Source organism: Callionymus lyra, chromosome 3, assembly GCF_982586985.1.
Source record: "Callionymus lyra chromosome 3, fCalLyr1.hap1.1, whole genome shotgun sequence".
NCBI classification, from domain to species: domain Eukaryota; kingdom Metazoa; phylum Chordata; class Actinopteri; order Syngnathiformes; family Callionymidae; genus Callionymus; species Callionymus lyra.
Genome location: NC_141820.1, coordinates 27,327,859 through 27,346,841, shown reverse-complemented (window position 1 = coordinate 27,346,841; position 18,983 = coordinate 27,327,859). Strand labels below are relative to the sequence as shown.

The following is an 18,983-nucleotide window of genomic DNA, read 5'->3' as shown; positions in this document are numbered from 1 at the left end:
TTCAATCACTTAAAACGTATCCCTGCCTGAAATGTAGACTTATTACAGTATATCAACCAAAATGTCAGTCTAGTCCATTAAGTGCATTTCATAATGTGGGATTGAAAAGTCTATTTTGTGATACTAATCCAGTGATAAACCTGTAGTATGACTCATGAGTCAACTATAAATACACAGAATAAATACACTTTATACAGTGGATTAAATGAACAACTTGTACTGTTGAAAATGAGAAGAACAAGTCCTTCAGGATTTGTGCTTGTGTTTTCAAGCTATTAGACTGTTAAACTGTTAATCCTGGAAAAGGCATTTTCTAAAAATAGTCTGGCTCTGTTGAAACTTGGTCTGTTGTTGCTGAGCTTGAAATAATAAGTAAATGTTAAAAAAAAATTTAAAAAGCAATACAAATCGAAATAGTGAAATGTACAAACAAAAATACACGTCCATCTACCGAAGTTGAAATTATTGAGGCAGCTTCCTGGCTGCTCTGTAACAAAACAACAAAAATACACATGGTGCTAAATTGGCAGACGCACATGATTTTGTTCTACTTTTGTAGACTTTTTCTTCTGTTGATCGTGTTAATGGGTGATATGTGTAGTTGTGACAAACTTAATTTCAAGTTAAAAATTAAAGCCTATTAGCTTTTGATCTCACTAAAGCAAGTAAAGCCAGTCCTCGCTGGCTCCTTATAAAAACAGGACCATACTTCCACATACTTTAAGTAAGTAAGTAATATTTGTAGTGTTTTTCTAGACCAGGGTCACAAAGCGCTTAAACAATTCAAACGATACCCAATAAAATATATGCTTAGAAAAGGTCAGGCATTCTTGCATTCACATAAATTAGCTTTTGTGTTTTTCTCTCCCTCCATCACATCCTCTCTGCACTTCATTGTTTATTCTCCTCTTCACCCAACACCAAAACTGTGCCAGAGGAACATGTCTGGACTCTTTCAGCTCCAGTACATGCAGGCCAAGGTTAAGACTCGCCGGTCACTGGTTAAATGTGAGCACTTTTCTTTCAAACCATGATGTCATGGTAACATAAAACCCTGATATTGTTTGGATCCGCACGAATATCCTCCGGCAAGTTTGTATCCCAAGACGTAAAAAAGCCTTATTGTCCGTGATGGAAAGTGTTGAAACCTTGGTATATTCATGGCAGCACTCCACCATGTGTGCTTCTTTAACCTCTCTATTGTTGGCCCACAATCCTTACCATCATTTTCACTCGTATAAATCTGTCACTCATCTCTGGGATGAGTAACCAAGGAACCAGACCCGGGTCACGGTAGTTTCTATAGCCTTTGTGATCAGAGAACAAGTGGGGGAGAAGGGTGGGGGGGCTTTGTTTGTTGAGTCATAACAGCCCAGCCCACTGCTGAACAAGTCGCTGCTTGGAGTGTGTTGTTCTAACGCAGAGCTGCTGACAGTGGGATTTCCAGACGTGTCAGGAGAAGAACAGCACTTTTCCCCTCACACTGTGTTTTTACACCCAGGGCTTGTGTCGTTTTTATCTTGGACATAAGACCCTAGATTAAGACCCTGTTTTACTTGGAAACAGTCGATGCACGCACACCGTGACAGGAGGATGTCGGCTCCGGCAGGCGTGTCTCCCCGGTATTATTTATTATGCAACCTGTCTGTGTAATAGTATGACTAGCAATATTTGAAAAGTGAAATTGTCTCATTAAAAATAAAACAACACTCCTCTCCTTCACGTTAACACCATGTGAAACAACAATGTACAGTTCCATCTGTATTCACACTACATGGAGATGGATTTGGGTGACAACGCTAACCCTTGGTTCAGTGATCCTGGGGAGTTAATATCCTGTACTTAGACCAATATATCACTTCTATAACCATTACTGTGAAAACTGACAACATGGAAATTGACTATTTGAACTTGGATGGATCCCACATATACAGTACATTTCTACAGAGTCTTTGTATTCAGAATCCAAGGACCAATGGAGCATCTAGTTTTACACACAAAATCTCCACTACATACAGTACAATGTTATCGGTGATCTGTTTTTGAGTCGGTCTTTTATCCAAATTACATTAAAAATCAATAGATGTTCTGTATGTAACTTATCATGACAATTTCGCTCCAAATGTTTTACAGAGGCATGTACTTGTATTTTAATTCGGATCTAATGGCAACCTTTTGTTTCCTGAGCTGTCATCGTCTCTGTTGTAATGTCTTATTAAGGTTGTTTTTTTTACTTGTTTGTGAGATAACTCTATCATAATAAACACTAATCTTACTTCACCGTGTTTACTATATGGTAAGATTATAATTGGGTTCAACAAAGACAAGGGGTATCAGTAGCTACAGGACTTTACCCTCATTTACCTTTAAACATTACTCACTCCTCAATTTCCTCGATTGTATTAAACCTGTATAATCGTTGTTTCGTGATAACTTTCACTTAAAGAAACCACAACAGGAAAGGCATCGCTTTTTACGAGGCAGTGAAACTCCTCAGCTGTGGCCCAGCACGATGGTGTGAAGACCAGACTTTTGTTGTCTTCCTATAGTGATGCAACTAACTTTAAACAGCGAGACAAATACATCTGACTCGCATACGTGGGGGAAACGTTTCTGAATCGTCGACCGCCGAGCTCTTTTCTCTACTGATGTGGGAAAACAAACGAGAGGAAACGCTCCCCGCTACTCCACACCAATACAAACAAACACTCAAGTCATTTGTCGTCTGACCGTTACGGGCTCAATTTGGCCTCCTCACCTTGGCGGTCAATCAAGTCTGGACTTCCTGTGTGTGCACCCCGAAGCAGTCCCGAGCACCGCGGTTAATGGACCACAATAACAGTGGCCCCGGCGGCCCTGAAGGGCCACCACGGGGCTTTTACAATCCAGTAGTCTGGACTGGCCAAACCACAAATCTCACCTGCTAACTGACTCGCTCTTAGAGTCCGCATGCAGGTGTTAAAGCATCGCGCTGCCTAATTAACCCTTTCCTGTTAGCTGCAGGACCTCCAGCGGGGTCAATTGTGGCTTTTTACAATAGAGCTACAGGGGCCATGAGCATAATGGGCCGAGAGGGTTAGGCACAAGATGGAATGGTTGTAAATGGCTTCTTAGGTAAGTCATGCAACTACCCCAGACAGGAATGTGTATTTCAATATTCTGAAATGTTGTTTCCTTTCCTGGAGGGGTCTGTGTGTGTCCGGGAATGTGAAGGTATTTGAATCCTATTTATGTGAAGAATCCAGACTCGCATAACAAAATGCTGCCAATAATATAATATGATGATATAAGACTTTTTTTTTGTCAAAAGACCGGTTTTATAAGTTGTTTTGTAAAAACCACCCAAACCAAATGGTGAATGTGCACACCATGAGGGCCCGTCTGTAAGACCCAAAACCTTCTCAGAGTACACCGACGGATGCATACTCATGGAGGGAAGTATCAACACTTGTTTGGTGCTGTGGTTGATGTGCAAGTGCAGGTATCTAATAGAATACCCTCTGGAAGAGTACCTCTGTAGTGTATCAAAGATAGCATCTGCAATGTTTACAGTTTTCTTGCGAGCAAATTATAAAGTAGTTTTCTCTTGCTCTGCCAAAGAGATTCTATCTTTTTTGAAGGGTTCCACTGTGATAATGACTCGTGCTGGACTTTGTTTAAAGTTCTAACAAAAGTCTTCACCAACTATAATATATTAACCAGGTTGTTTTCGGTAATCAGCGAATATTCCTGCCTCGACCAGTTAGAAGCTAACCATGCTAGAAATATCCATTCCATCTATTTATGTATTTGCATAAGTAATGGTTGTCATGAAACCAGTCGTGAAATACCGTCATCAGCTCATAGCAAAGCAATAGTAATCACAAATCGACATGTGTTTCTACGACTTGCATGCTGAAACCAGACAAGGCATCTGCATCATCAGAGTTTAATGACACCTTTCTGCATTTTTTTATATCTGTTCCGCCTCAAGCCCTGTCTGTTCCTCTCCACAGAAACGAAAGCACCGAGAAAAGGATGAAAGTGATGTCGTGAGCCTTTGCAGCTTCGACTTTAAGGTAACAGAAAATTACAACATTAATCGTCAAAAACGGCATATCTATTGAACGTTTACAGAGTGATGATTAAAGACTGTTTCAAATGCAAGCATGCTTGCACCCATCGGCAGTTCAAACCCCTTCATTGATGTTTTGATTCTATTACAAGCAGACTTTCTATTGTAGAAGTGCCAGATGCATCCCTTCTAATGTATCAAACTAGCTTTCTGAAGGTTTATTACACATTACTTTGGTGTCTCATCAGTGAAATAAAATAAAAAAGAAATTGAATATAATTTATTTCATAATTTATATTTAAATTGGTTCTGTTTTTTCTTTTTACATACAGTACATTATCGCATTATTTATTTGCTTAAAAAAATACACGTATGATGATGTTGGATGTTTTTCTGACTCAATTTGGCAAATTCTTTTGTCTTAACATTTAAAGTGTTTTTATGTCTGCGGTGCTGCACTGGATAACTGAAGCATATACATTGTTAATAAATGACCATTAATCTTCAGGAGGTTCCCCAACTTTCATGTTCTACACTCTTTACGACCTCCTTGATATGTCTGACATTTACATGCCAGATGTGGTTTTGAATACATGCAAGGGTTTATCATGTTGACCTTCTGAGGCTTCAGGCCAAACACCACATGTTTGCAGCTGTAGAAACCCAAAATGCATTCCATAATGTAAACAACTCAGGTTTGGCTCAAGGGGACAGAACCAAACAAAAGATTATGTGGGAAACACTGGAGGGCCCGACAGGTTCCCTGAACATTTCTCCCCGTACCTTATTCAATTCTCATCAAATAAAAAAGCTAATCAGAAAATTCTATCCAACTCCCATAAGAGATGCTTCGAATATACAGAAAATATGCATGTAACAAAGTAAAACAGACTGTTGGTCTTACTCAACACATTTTAATTAGCAGTAGTTTTTTTTTAAAGCACTCAATACAATAAGAAGATTTAATTCATAGCTGATTTAAAAAATCAGGTAAATGGAAAAAAAATCTGAAAGACAATCTTCTTCTATCCAGTCATAGAGGCTTTTATCTAACTTTGGATAAGTGTATTTTATATTTGATGCAAGGTTTTGCTGTGAACAAAAGGAAACTGTCTTATTGGTTTTTAAAGCGCAAAACTTGTTTGTTTATCACTACACAACTTGTGTTAGGTCAGGTTTTCGTTGACTAGTCGCCTTCAGACACGGAGCCTCTAGTTCAGAGAAGTGCAATTAATTTAATGAGGGGCCACATTATAATCTATGACTGTTTTTAAAAGGCTGTCAACCCGGAAGTAAATTAGGGACAAAGAAAAAAAAGTTAAATTAAGTTTATTTTTACAATGACATTATTAAATTCAACTAGCAAAGAATATAAAAGTACGAATTACTGTATAAATGAGTTAATTGACTGTTGAAAACCTTTCAACATGATCTACATTTTTATAAGGATCAGGATGATTGTATAAACAAAGTCAAATATCCTCTAATTTTGTAAAGCAAACGCTATAACATTCTAGGAGGAAAAGGGGGAAAAAAATCACAGTAAGAAAAATAAAACTTTGGTCAACCATAGAAGACTGTAAAAGAAAGGGATTCTAGAAAGAGAAAAACTCTAATAACTGTCAAATAGATATTCAGGAAAATGAAAAATTGGCTAAAGAAAAAACGCCTTGGTAATGGACTCTTGTGTAGGCCATGAAATATGAATTGACATGTGCTATGTTATTAATGCTGTGTGAAGCTATTCCAAAGTGAAATTCGGTCAAAGTTTCAGAGGGATTCTGGAAAAGTCATTGGAAGTCATCAAGTGTAAGAACTCTGAACCAGTTGGATTTCCCATTTAAAGGTGGGAAAACAGCCGGCAAATGCTTATAACAGGTCTATTCAACTTGTGTCCCATTCTCCCATAAATAATTAATGTGTTATCGTAAATGCAATAAAACTGTAGTTTCACTTAACTGTTGCCCTTTGCTGCTTCAGGCTGTGTTTTACAGTGAGCCCCTGTTACGATAATACAACATGGCACTTTTAGATCGTGGACAGAAGATTAACGTCAAATGTTCAGAAAAATACCTTCACATATCTATCTATTGCATTCCCATAAGCAGTTGCATTTATAAGCTTACAAATCAGTCGGTATTTCAATCAAATTTTGTTCTCTTAATTCATTGTGTTTATGTCAGTTTAACAGTTTAAACATGCAAAGTTGATTTATTATACCCTGTTTTTGTAAGATAAGATGTTCATATCCAAGTGATAATATAAAGATTTGACAGCCAGGATCAGTCTTCTGCAGTGTTGAACGAGGAAAACTGCACGTGCGCACATTTATTCTTACAGCGTCGGCAGATGAGCTCAGAGGAAGATAACACCCTTTACCTTCAGGCATGTTTTACTATCTTACCGTTCAAGTCAACAGGAAGTTCCAATTATGGTGTGTAGACGGAAGGCCTTGCCACCTTCTTCAGTGAGTGACTCTTTCACTTATAGGTTGAGGGAACATTTGGTTATTCGTCCAAGCGAGCAGCTGCTCCCCATTTATGTGCATTTATGTTTCCATGCGGGCTCTGTTTTTCTTGTCCCCACATGTGCTGGATTAGCAGAGACGTACAGCCCGAACTCCTGCAACAAGTCAGATCAGTCGCTGAGATTTAGTTAAACAAAGCAGGGGAAAGTGTTATACAGAGTCTCGGAGGCCACTCCTTGATTGAAATCAGAGCAACCGTCTGTTCTTTCACGCTGGCTTTATTTACTTCTCTAATTGTGTGCAGTCATATCCCAACACGCTATGTTCCACCGAGGAGTGCAGCCGGTGGGTTTGGTTTGAAACGTCCTGACTGTTGGCCAGAACATATGCAAGCTTTGATGCACAAAATGAATATTATTAAATCAGTTTGAAGTTAAGAATGCAACATTGAAAAATAAATCAAGTTTCATTTAAATCATCAATGACAGCAATTTTTGATTTTATATATGCACTGTTTTTGTAGGTCCACATTCCACAGTTCAATATTCTTATTAAAACTAAATCTGTTGTTATGCATCAAAGTTCTGCATTCCTACTTAATAGGACCAGACAATTGCACCAAACGGCATTCACAATTTGTGAATGATCAAACTCAACAAACGTATTGTTTTTTACACGTTCATCTCGCCATTAAATATCTCAAATTGGATTAACATTTTTTTATATTCCTGAAAATGCTGTGTTGAATGTTGAAATATTTTCAGTTATTTTAAAACATATAGGTAGTCTATCACAAAAGCTCAAAGGTAGAGGTAATACACATTACAGTGTACTTGTTCCTTCATAGACGAGAGCCCCTGTGGGCAGTGATCTGAATAATGCAGGCTGGGATTCTGTTCTTTCTTTGCTTTGGCTTGATTTTGGTGATACACTCCAAAATTAACTGGAAGAAGTGGATCTAAGATTGCTGTCATTGATCATGTTATCCGCCCCCTCATCTGCCCACAGTTTCACTGACTCCTGTAACTACATAATGTTTGCTAGCAACCAGGTTCTGTAGCGGGCGTGAACAGATGACGAATCCAAACACGAAGACATGATTGAGCAACTCACTGTTACCGCTGTGATCCGAGAGTCCAAGTTTTCATTGTTTCTGCAGGCTGTTTGTGGATTACGTCACAGACTACTATTTAACTGAAGATTAAAAAGGAGTGGGGTTATTTATAGTTCCTGACTCGAGAGTTGAGATGTCCCAATCAAACTCCCCCACTGGAAACTTGGATTTGGAACAACTTAATCTCCTAAAGGGAGTTATTTTCATCAGAACTATTAATCCTCCGGAGAAAAATTAAGCTTCACTCGATACTTTGCTAGGAGGCATGACATAATGGATAGTTGTTCTGTTTTTTCACCAGCCTGATTTCATTTATTTGTTTCCCACAAACTATTAATGTTCACCTTTTCCAGTCTTTTATATAATAGGGTACAATGTGTACACACGAGTAGCCTTGTTAAAGTAACAATCCTCAAGCTACAAATTTTTCAGTTGGTCCAGACGGCATACACGATACAGGTGTGGATTTTTACAGAACTGTTTGAATGGAAAACAAACCTAAGGATGTCGAGGGTGTGAAGTATTTAAATAACGTTTTTATCGTGCTAATGCATGGCTTCTAATATTCAAGGGACACAAGGTATTCTGAAGGATTTAGTCGTAACATGTCTCCTCTGTGTTGTTGAATTTGCTTTATTTAAAAAAAATAGTTATTTGGACTTGAAAAGGAATACCAAAACTATAAAATCCTCTGCTAGTGGATTTGAACTGGTTTGTTCTGTGTTGAGTGCGGGTGTTTTCCTAAAGCCTTGAGCCTTTTAAAGACTTAATTCTCTTAGGCCCTGTCCACTTAAAAACACAGTCTTTTCCCATGCTGTTGGATAAACATTTTTCATCAGGTAGAGTTAAAAGGGAATAAAAAAAAACATTGTATTACTTTTGGGTAACTACTAGGGTTGTCACGATACTAAAATGTTTAACTTGATGCCCATAGTAAGGTAAATATTCGATACCATCTCCATACCGGATAAAGATAAAGAAAAAAGAAGAACCCAAAATTTTAAACAAATCGGTATCAATTATACTTTATTATTATATACTTTTGGTACTTTTTACAACCCTATTAACTGCCATTCATGTCCGGTGACATTTTATTTACAGGAATCTAGTCTCTATGTAGTTCTTATTTAGCTGCTGTTGTTCTTCTGTTAGAGTACTCTGTGCTGTTTTTAGAGCATTACATGACATATCTAATGTCTAATATCTATGTATTTGGGCCCTTACAGTAGTTTTTTTAAGATACACATAAGGGTTTTTTTGGAAACAGTGGGAAAAATACTTTGTGTGGACTATGAAATTATAGAAAATGAAAAAAAGAAATGTTTACTAATACAAAATGCTTCTTTGTGTTTATGTTCCTGAAACCTTCATCAGTGATCAAAGCTGTGGTAATGTAAACATACTTCCGTCATCACTGATGTCACCCATGAGAGAACAGAGAGCCCTCCTTCTCGAGTCATATCTCACCTGCTCTCTGTCAGTGACAGGTTTGCCTCTCACGCACATGATGTCATTGTTTCACGTGACCCTCGGGTCTTTAACATACAAGCAACTGATGCTGTTGCAGATATTAACTTGTATTCATGCAGTGTTATGGCTTCACTCAGTGGGGGGCAGTAGTGAGGCCTAATGTTTGATTTCAGCCAGAGTGCAGTTTTACTTTGCCCCAGGATTCCTTTTTAACTCTGTAATTAGGTGTCCTGCCTCCCTCCCGCCCCCCAGGCCTCGTACCAGGTCTGTCCCTGGCACGGCATGGGTTAGACGGCGGTGAAACTCCGCCACTCTCCCCGTGACTCATCGCAACGCACAAATTGCTGCGCGTGAGATTTAGAGAGTAAATCACGGATGCGCTCCAGCTGCAAACGTAAGTGTGACTGGAGGCGAGCAGGCCGGGCCACGTCGTGTTTGGATTCTGTCGTTCCGGGGCCAGACGAGGCGCTGACTCAGCCACAGTCTCCCCATGCAGTGAGTAACAGCGGAGTGTGCGGGCGAAGACTACACACAGACGGTTTATGACATCCACTCACTCAGACATAGTTGTCTTCTGCGCTGTCTTCCCTCATCTCCTTTAATTGACGACCCGAATCCAAAAATCCTCGGCGTTGTCCCGGCTGTTTCCGGCACGGACGAACCCCCTCCTGGTCAAAGAACGTGTCAACAACCCCCCCAAACTGATCTGCATTTGTGTTTTGACACAGACAGACAGCAGCTCGACGTCCCCCGGTCGAGTTGACACCTCGGCGTTGACCCAGGAGGATAAAGAACACAACACCCGACATCCATTTGTCCAGAACACGCCAACAGTGTGACACCCTCATCTGCCACTGAAGCACCATCACATTTGTAGCACCTCCGCTCTTTTGCCGTGCATTTGTGCAGCAGTTAAACTGGTGTGTGGCATCAGGTGTGGCTGTTGTTCGCGCTCCATTAACGCTGGACAAGATGCATGTTTCACATCAGTCAAAGGTGCTTGTTCAGGAGCTATCATGCATGTATAGATCATTTAACCACTGATGTTTCCACTGAAATCAAAGAGGATTGGTGGTTACAAGAGGTTTGGATAGAAAATAGATGATAGTTTTAGTTGCACTTCCTGTATTGTCTTGTATCATATACAGTAGAGATGAAGTTGTTGGTCTCAACAACAAGAAAACTTTACAATAGTGTATAATAAACTAAGATAGTGATCCCAAATTATTATTGTAAAATCAGTTGAGAGATATATGCACAGTAAGGGGGCTGCACACATTTCTAATGTTCATCTGCAATTCCATCATTGATGAAACGTTTATAAACGCCTAAAAGGATTTTTAAAAATTGGCTTTGGTATTGTTTCAACATGTTAAATATCAGTCTGCTGCTTCCAAACAGTGTACAATGTGAAAAATGGCAATCCCAGATAGATTTTCAGGTTAACACCACTCACATATTGTTAGCTACACCAGTTAAGATAAGTAGCTTATTTGTTTATTCTTGTTCTAATGATGGACAGTAACGTGACACCTTTGCGGAGATATGATCCAGTTGTCCCTTTTATTTGACTTTTTAATTCCATTGCTCTACTGAAACTATGAAACCTTTTACCAGAATAGTAGCAGCAGCTAACGGAAGCCCCCACTAGTTTCTAATACACAGGTTTCAGTGTTGACATCTGGTTGAATGCGTCAATATCCCCCGACTATTGATATTGTAATGGGTCACCTCCCCCGTCTGAGCTGATGAGGCTGATAACGGCTCTGTTCAGAGAGAAGACAAGAAAGACTCGGCCTGCACTTTGATAAGTTGGCTAACATGGCGTGATCAAAACACTACTGTGGCTGAAGCTGTCCTAAAAAATGACGTTGTCATAACTGATACCAGGCGTGTTTAACATCAAACCCTTATTTGAAGTCATGGTTAACCATCTTCACTTAGAGAGATGCTTATTACATTAAATGGCAGTGTAAAGTTTATTTGAAGGTTTTATCACCTAAACATTAACTTAACCATTTTTACTGCTTTAATGCTGTATTACCTCATTAAAATGTAATTACTGAGTTTTAAAAAAACACACACTTTCTTTTTTATTGTTACACAAAATGCAATACTAGTTCAAATAACAAGTTGGTTTTTCTATTCACAAAACACTTACAAGTGAGAAACATATTTTTAAGACTATAAAGAAACCAGGATATATTTAAGAAATCATAAAAATGTTATTAATTCATTTTTAAACTGGTTGATATATGGATGGTATGGGCTGAATATGCTTTTAAAAACCTTTCTGCTAAATGAATAATGTGAAAATGATAATAGATTTATATTATTGTCAATATTACTATTTAAATATATTCTTTTTTAAATCCAATATTTAAACGATATGGATGTCTTAGTATATTTGATAACCTTTTAAGCAACTTTTAACAATGGACTCTATAGTTTCTTTGTGAGCAAAAATGTATTTAACTCCACCATTAAAAAGAGAAAATATAATGATGTGATAGAAAAAAGAAATTATAACGCAGTACACGATTAATTGTGTGTTTAATGATGTACAAAACTGTGGACACAGTCACACGCCATGGGACAGAAAAGGCATATGGATATATATTTGTTGCTGTATAATATCCGAAGTGGCCATACAACTGTAATCCAAATTTTATTTTGTGTTATTATGCCAACTCTATCTTGACTTTTAACCTGCAATCTTGTTTGTGACTAGTTTCATTGTCTGGTTACAAAAAAAAAATCAGTCTTAATGATGCTTTAATTGTTGCTAGTTTGATGAGGTGTCATTCATTTTACTACACAAGGCATGTTATTACCTCATTTGTGCATTTTGTGTCTAAGAAACCCCATGAGGCACATTTTGGCTTCACAAATGTGCCTCGTACAGTCCCTCTGCTTAGTGGTGTGCAATTTGGTGCTCTTTCAGATCTTCAAGATCTTCAATATTGTTTATATTGCTCAACATTAAATCATTGTTATTTCACCAACAATGCACTAAATGTTTTTAAGTCACTATGGATTTTTTGGAGTCTTGTATTTAGAGGTGAAAATTTGATGGAAAAAAAATCTTTTAATAAAAGGATGATTTTAAGAATATAAAGGACCAGCCTTAATTAATTTTTAAATTGGTTGATATAGGGATGGTATGGGCTGAATATGCTTTTAAAAACTCCGTTGCTAAATGAATAACGTGAAAATGATAATAGATTGAAGCCATAAGATGAATTATTCTAGCACCAAAGAACATCAATCTCTCTCCTTGTTGCACATGTTTAAGCGTGCTCTGTTTATCCAAAAACTTTTCAGGGTAGCACGACTATTTCCCCCCAGTGTTTTCACTCTCTGTGCATCAACAGACCCTGCGGGCTTCCAAGTAAGTCTGGTCCCGCCTGTCCCGAGTCATGCGATCCGCCCCTCGTCCTTCTCGCTCTATATAGCCCTCCCACCCTGCTGCACCTCAGACCAAAGTTTAGACAGAGTGTGTGACAGAAGAGCTCTGTCCCATTAGGGGAGTAGTAGAAGGCAACTGAAGGGGGAAGGGGGTTATTTATCTCCTTTTTTTTTTACAATCACACCTCTGATGGTGTTTTCTCTCTGACTTGGATTACTTGGAGCCGACTCACGAGGATTAAAGGAAAAAAAAAAAGGATATTGTGTTTTTGACTGAAAGCTATGGTGGCTTACGATGACCTGGGAAGCTCGGGGCCTATCAAGCGGACTCTGCAAGTGATAGACTCCCTGAACCAAGCTAACAAGGAGTCAGAGGTAAGACACAGGATTCAAGTCATCTTAGTGTTTTATTGCGGAGCCTATCCCAAGTCCTCATCAAGAGATTGTGTGTTTGTGTGGGTTTGACGCTTGTACTTTGAACTTTTGCGTAGTCAATGAAAAACCAATGCAGCCTAACCTGTACTAGTAACTGATGGGATTTCTCTTCAGTGCACCTTCACACTCAGTTCTTTCATTTGTGTATTCACCGTCTGATCCCATTCACGCATCCCAGCAGGCAGCTCAGACCTGCTAGGACATGGAAGTTACATTAAAAGTTCCTGTGATAATGCATTAGCAGGGGGTAACACAGTCTACATCCTCTCATTCTCTTTCACTTCTTCATTCGTGGAAACAGAACTTCTCATCCCGCACTGAGGCCACTTTTAATCATTTTGCTTCCTTTTTTCGAGTAAATCGGAAGCGATTTCTTGGGAAGCTGTGGTTTCATTGTCAGTGATTGATAAAAAAGGGGAAGCATATATGTAACTGAGCACACAAGTTTTTTCTCTCTTTTTTTGCTGACTTGGCGTTAACCTCAAGTCTTGCATTTGCGGTCTGGTTTTCCAGATCCTGTGCTTGCATCAGCCCGGCAGGGACACATCTGGAGTCTGACCACACACTCACCCTGATTTGAGGTTGTGCAAATGAGTCGAAGAGTCGAGGTCACTGAATATCACTTGTTTGCCTCGAGTGACTTTTACAAGCGATACAAGAAGAGCCGGCTTTTTGTCATTGTTCCTCTCCAAAAAAGAAGGGAAGGGTTCCCTTGTCCAATATTGACTTTGTAAATCAGCCGGCCCTCCCCCCCTCGTTGTCTGACTTTATTCCCAATGTTTACTGACACCGGCGGGTCACAAAGTCTGAGCTCTAAATCCGATGGCGCCGTTTTGCCACTAGAGGGCTTGCTGTGCTGTTTCTCATGACCACCAGGATTCTTCAGGTCCACTTCTGTTTGATCCGTCCCTCGGATGTGTCCGGGACTCAAAGGCAGCTATGTTTCTCCAGATCCACTGAGCTGTCAGAATATAGCCTGAATTGGGAGAAGAGACTATATGACCAGTGAGCTGTGTTTTCCTATAGACACAAAACTTTGCCCCGGTGGTAATGAATACTGCTTCCCGAGGGTGTTTTTTTTAAAGCTGAAAATCATTACCTTAGATGTATTGTTGTTTGACCACAGCTGTATGTTGTTGTTGGCATGAGGCAATGAAAAGCTCCCCTTTCCCTCCGCCCCACCTTTCCCCACAGGGAAGGGGGGGGTTACCTTTAGCCCAGGTGTGTTGTTGCTCTCACGCAAGGCTTATTAAAGAGCTTGTGTCGACTCGCAACCAAGACCCTGCACCTCTTCTAACTCCAAAGAGAACCTCCACACTCTCGCCACACTGTCCCGTTTTGACGTCAACCAGCAGGAAGCATTTATCTCCTGCCGACTCCGTGATTGGGGTCTCTAAAGTTGTGGCTGTTGTCAGGCCAGATAGCTGCAGAGCGTGTTTCTGAGGGGGTGAGGGGGGGGGGGTGTTGAACAGCTGAGCAGGGTCTCGTGCATTCTTGGCATTCCTCCAGGCCCTTTTCCCCTCCAGACCAGCAGTCAGAGAGGGTCTTTGTGCTTCAGTGGGCTGGCCCCGGCTCAAGACATTTGATGGAGGGAACAGCTGCCTCAGCGGCGTCCTCCTCCTCGTACAGTATTTCTGTCTGCCCCGCCAGCCTGTCTGTCTGCTGCTAGACCTCGTAGCCACAAACAGTGGGTTTTAAAACTTGGATGTTCTTTATCACATGGGAGTCACACGGGATGACCGAAGCCTAATGCAAAGGTCTCACATTGGTGGTTTCAAGATTTCTTCGCTATAGTTTCTGACATTCGTTCTGGTCCTTTAACCGACTTCTCCTTTCCCCTCAGGAACCCAGAAACAAGCGTGTCCGTCCTCTCGGCAGGGTGACGTCGCTGGCTAACCTCATTTCTCCCGTGAAGAATGGGGCCGTCCGGCGCTTCGGCCAAACCATCCAGGTAAGAGCCGAACCTCCCGAATGGAGCCAGAGTTAGCCCTGCAAACCCCATCTGATGTCCCGGGCTTTCTCCTCCACCAGGCCTCCTTCCGGAGCGATGGAAAGTCGCCGGGCGCGCCCCAGAAGCCTTGCAACAAGGCGACGGCCCCAACACCGCCGAAAAGGAGGAACAGCACGTTATGGTCGGAGACGATAGACGTCCACCAAAAAGGAACCTTTTCCACCAAAGAGATCAAGCGCCAAGAGGTGAGTGTTATGCTGCATCCCAGACAGACTTCACACACCCCTGCACTATTTGCTTCAGATAGTCTAAATGAAAAAAAAAGGACTCTGTTCTCCTTTCCCACCCTGTGGAAGCTCACATATACCTGACAAGCCAACAAACAAAAGCCCCCCTCTTATGTCAGACCTCTGAGCCAACTGTCAGAAACCATAAACTCCCGGAAAGCAGATCGGGCGGTAGCCAAAGAGGCTTTAAAGCTACTTGGCACCAGTTGAGCTCTGGATTTACTTTTAAGGGGTTCAAGGCCGTGATAGTGCGATCACACTCTTGATTCATGTGTTTTTTCTTAACGAGGATCTCCCTCTCCTCTCCCCTCAGGCCATATTCGAGCTGTCTCGCGGAGAACAGGACCTGATTGAAGACCTCCAGCTCGCACGCAAGGTTTGTACTTCTAAAGCAAATAGATACAATCTGGCAGAGACTGTTTTACGACACGGAGCCCGGCGTCTATAAAAAGACGAGAGGCTAATTCCTCCGTCTTTCTCTGGAACGTCTATTTATATCCCACCTTGATTCACGAGGAGTTTGTTAATAAAAGTTTCCTCTGCTCCTCAGGCGTACCACGACCCGATGCTGAAGCTCTCCATCATGTCAGAGGAAGAGCTTTCGCACATCTTCGGCAACCTGGACGCCTACATCCCGCTGCACGAAGACTTGCTGGCGCGGCTTTCCAAAGCGACCGGACCCGATGGGACCGTGGGTCAGATCGGTCGGATCGTTGTCAGCTGGGTAGGTGTTTGCAACGAAGAGCGATGGTTCTTTCCGGCCTCGGATTGCGATAATTGACCATCTCCTTTTTTTTACCCATGGTGCAGCTCCCCCGCCTGGATGCCTACAAGGAGTACTGCAGCAACCAGCTCGCTGCCAAAGCTCTGCTGGACCAGAAGAAACAAGACCGCCGGGTGCAGGACTTCCTGCAGAGATGTCTGGAGTCTCCGTTCAGCAGGAAGCTGGATCTCTGGAGCTTCCTAGACATCCCTCGATCCCGTCTGGTCAAATACCCCCTGTTGCTCAAAGAGATTCTCAGACACACTCCGGTGGATCACCCCGACACCGCCAGCCTGGAGGAAGCGGTAAGGACTCGCAACACCACATCACGGTTCTCCAAGTCTGTTCTGGTTTTGATCGTTGGAACACTCGTCGCACAGATCACCATCATCCAGGGAGTCTTGTCGGACATCGACGTGAAGAAGGGCGAGTCCGAGTGCCAGTACTACATCCACAAGCTGGAGTACCTGGACGACCGGCAGAAGGACCCTCGATTAGAGCAGTGCAAGAGTCTGCTTTGTCACGGAGAGCTTCGCAACAAGAGTGGAACGGTAAGACGAGCCTCCATCCTAGTCATTTAACTTAATTAAAATGGAATCTAATAATAAGATGACTGATAGAATTATTGAAGTGTAAGTCACACAAATAACTTTTATCGTTAATTTGTCAATTCCTTTGAAGATAATTTGTATCTTAAAATAAACAAAATGTTTGCTGAAAATGTTTAAACTTCTATGAAGTTTTTTTTTTTCAACTTGGTGTTTATTTGTTTCAGAAGCTCCACGTGTTCCTGTTCACCGAAGTCCTGGTCCTGACCCGCTCCGTCACACGCAACGAGCGCCAGTGCTACCAGGTGTACCGGCAGCCGATCCCGGTGCAGGACCTGGTGCTGGAGGACCTGCAGGACGGAGACGTCAGGATGGGCGGATCCTTCAGGGGGGCGTTCAGTAACGCAGACAAAGGTGAGTTCTCGCTGTTATGAATCTGGTGAGGAAGTCGGAGAGATTAGTAGGAAATGAAAGAAAGAGAAAGATCAGAAAAGTGTTGTCAGAAGACTCAACACTCTTATTTCTTCTCCCCGCAGCCAAGAACATTTTCCGGGTGCGTTCCCAAGACCCGAGCCAGGCTCAGTCCCACACGCTGCAGGTCAACGACGTGTTCCACAAGCAGCAGTGGCTCAACTGCCTGCGCAGCGCCATCTCTGTCCACCGGCCGCTGGGCGAGGCCGCCGTCCCGCTGCAGCCCTCGGCGGACGTCCGCTCCAAGCGCCGCCCCTCGTCCATCTCCGCCATCGTCCACATGGAAGAGTCGGACGAGAACTCCCCGCAGCCCACTTCCCATTCCGCGCCCACCACGCCGTGCAGCTCCAAGCCCGGCGCCGCGTCGTCCCCGTCCTCGTCCCTGTCGCCGCTGCCCTCACCGGCGCCGCTCAAAAGCAAAAAGGCGGACAAGAAGTCGGCCAGCGCCCTCGGGAAGAGGAAAGAGACGATGGTTTGACGGACTCTCGATCGGACTCGTTGTACATAACCTTTTGCGGGATATATTTATGTGTGTCTGTGTGTGTGTTTCATTACAACAGTGTATTACTGTCCTTCTTGGCAGCTGTTTACCTCACCGCTCCTCATCAAGTGCGTCAGACAGGCTCAGTGTTTCTCGGAGATGTACGGCTTCACCCGCTCTGAAGAAGGTGTCGCATCCAAATCCTGTTTACTCTTGATTTGATATTTAAGCCTTTTTATTTGTAGACTCTTGAGGGGAGTAATGAAAGTTTTACAATTTTTTATAATCGTATCGTAGTCATGTTAGTTTCATAAAGCAGCACTGTTTTAGCTTTAAGGTGGAATTATTTAATATCTGTAGACAGGAATTCCCCTCGAAACGATCTACGCAGTTACTCCTTTGTTTTTGTTTTTAAAGTAATCAGATGAGCTGTCTTATTTTTATACATTCCTTGAACGACGAATGACTCAGATACTATTTTATTTTTTTGAAGAGGCATTAACTTAAATCCAATGAGATTTTGATTTCTTAGAAAAAAATAGATTGTCGTCACTTTGGAGCGAGTGATCAAAAGAGAGAGGGGGAGGAAATCTAAAGCGATGAGGAATTCTGTTTTGAATCCAAATTTTGAACTGAGCCATGTTGGTTTCTGACGAAGTCTTCAGAACGAAACGTACTTTTCAGTGTAGCATCTTGCATCAGTTGTGTCGAGGCAGCGAGTCGTCGGGTTTTATTTAAGAAGCGGAAAAAGAAAGTAGTTTGAGAGATTGAAGAGGAAGAAGGAGTGAATATGATGGTTTTGGCTATGAGAGGCTGGAGGTTGGAAGATGGATGATGGGTAACATCATGGTACTGGAATGATGGAAATTGAACGTAGGGGATAAAGAGAAGAAGGAAAGAAAAGGTTTCTGTAGGTAATATGAACTTTAAGTTGGAAGAATGGAAAAAGAAATGTAAAAGAAAAGACCTGCTGCCACGAATTGTATATCAAAAGAACATTAAAGATCTGTGTAAGATTGACAACTGAACTTTTGCTTCATGTTTTTATTTTAAACTCAAAGCTCAAAGCTTCTTAGAACTGGTCCACAACTGTTCTTTCTTTTCTTGCTGGGGTGGATCTTTGTAAATATCACTTTCAAACAACACTAACACCAAGACAGGTCACTTTTACAGGATAAAATGAAGGTTAAGGACGTGTGTACCAAGAATGTTGACAATAATATACAATAAAAAAATCATCATAAAATAAATTAAACTCAATTTGCAAAGGTACGTATCCATGTTTTGGTACTTAATATGGCCTTGGATAATCCAGTGTAGCCACATGGAGGGAACTTGTTTTCTTTCAAAATATTTATTAACCACTAAAAACAATGTAATGTTTGACTGTATATACAAAGAGTAAGTTTTATTTGTAAAGAGCCTTTCACAGACTAGTTTCACAAGGCACCTAAACAATAAAACAATACACAATTAAAAATACATACAAACTTAAAAACACTAAAAGGCCAAGACTACACAGCACAGGCCAAAA

General features: G+C 41.4%; 1 protein-coding gene across 2 annotated transcripts in view; it reads left to right on the top strand.

Moving 5' to 3' along the window:
* Window positions 1-18,477, top strand: part of net1 (neuroepithelial cell transforming 1) — a 38,479-nt gene extending 20,002 nt beyond the window's left edge. The window contains exons 3-11 of one of the 2 annotated variants that reach the window (XM_087787337.1): window positions 3,996-4,058; window positions 14,792-14,899; window positions 14,980-15,144; window positions 15,500-15,562; window positions 15,737-15,910; window positions 15,997-16,254; window positions 16,330-16,500; window positions 16,725-16,911; window positions 17,034-18,477. In XM_087787337.1, coding sequence (XP_087643463.1) covers window positions 3,996-4,058; window positions 14,792-14,899; window positions 14,980-15,144; window positions 15,500-15,562; window positions 15,737-15,910; window positions 15,997-16,254; window positions 16,330-16,500; window positions 16,725-16,911; window positions 17,034-17,446 — 1,602 coding nt within the window. In that variant the 3' untranslated portion in view covers window positions 17,447-18,477. Of the gene's footprint in view, window positions 1-3,995; window positions 4,059-12,600; window positions 12,889-14,791; window positions 14,900-14,979; window positions 15,145-15,499; window positions 15,563-15,736; window positions 15,911-15,996; window positions 16,255-16,329; window positions 16,501-16,724; window positions 16,912-17,033 lie in introns of those variants that run through there. The other variant, XM_087787338.1, reaches the window with a different exon arrangement.
* Window positions 18,478-18,983: the final 506 nt, after the last annotated feature.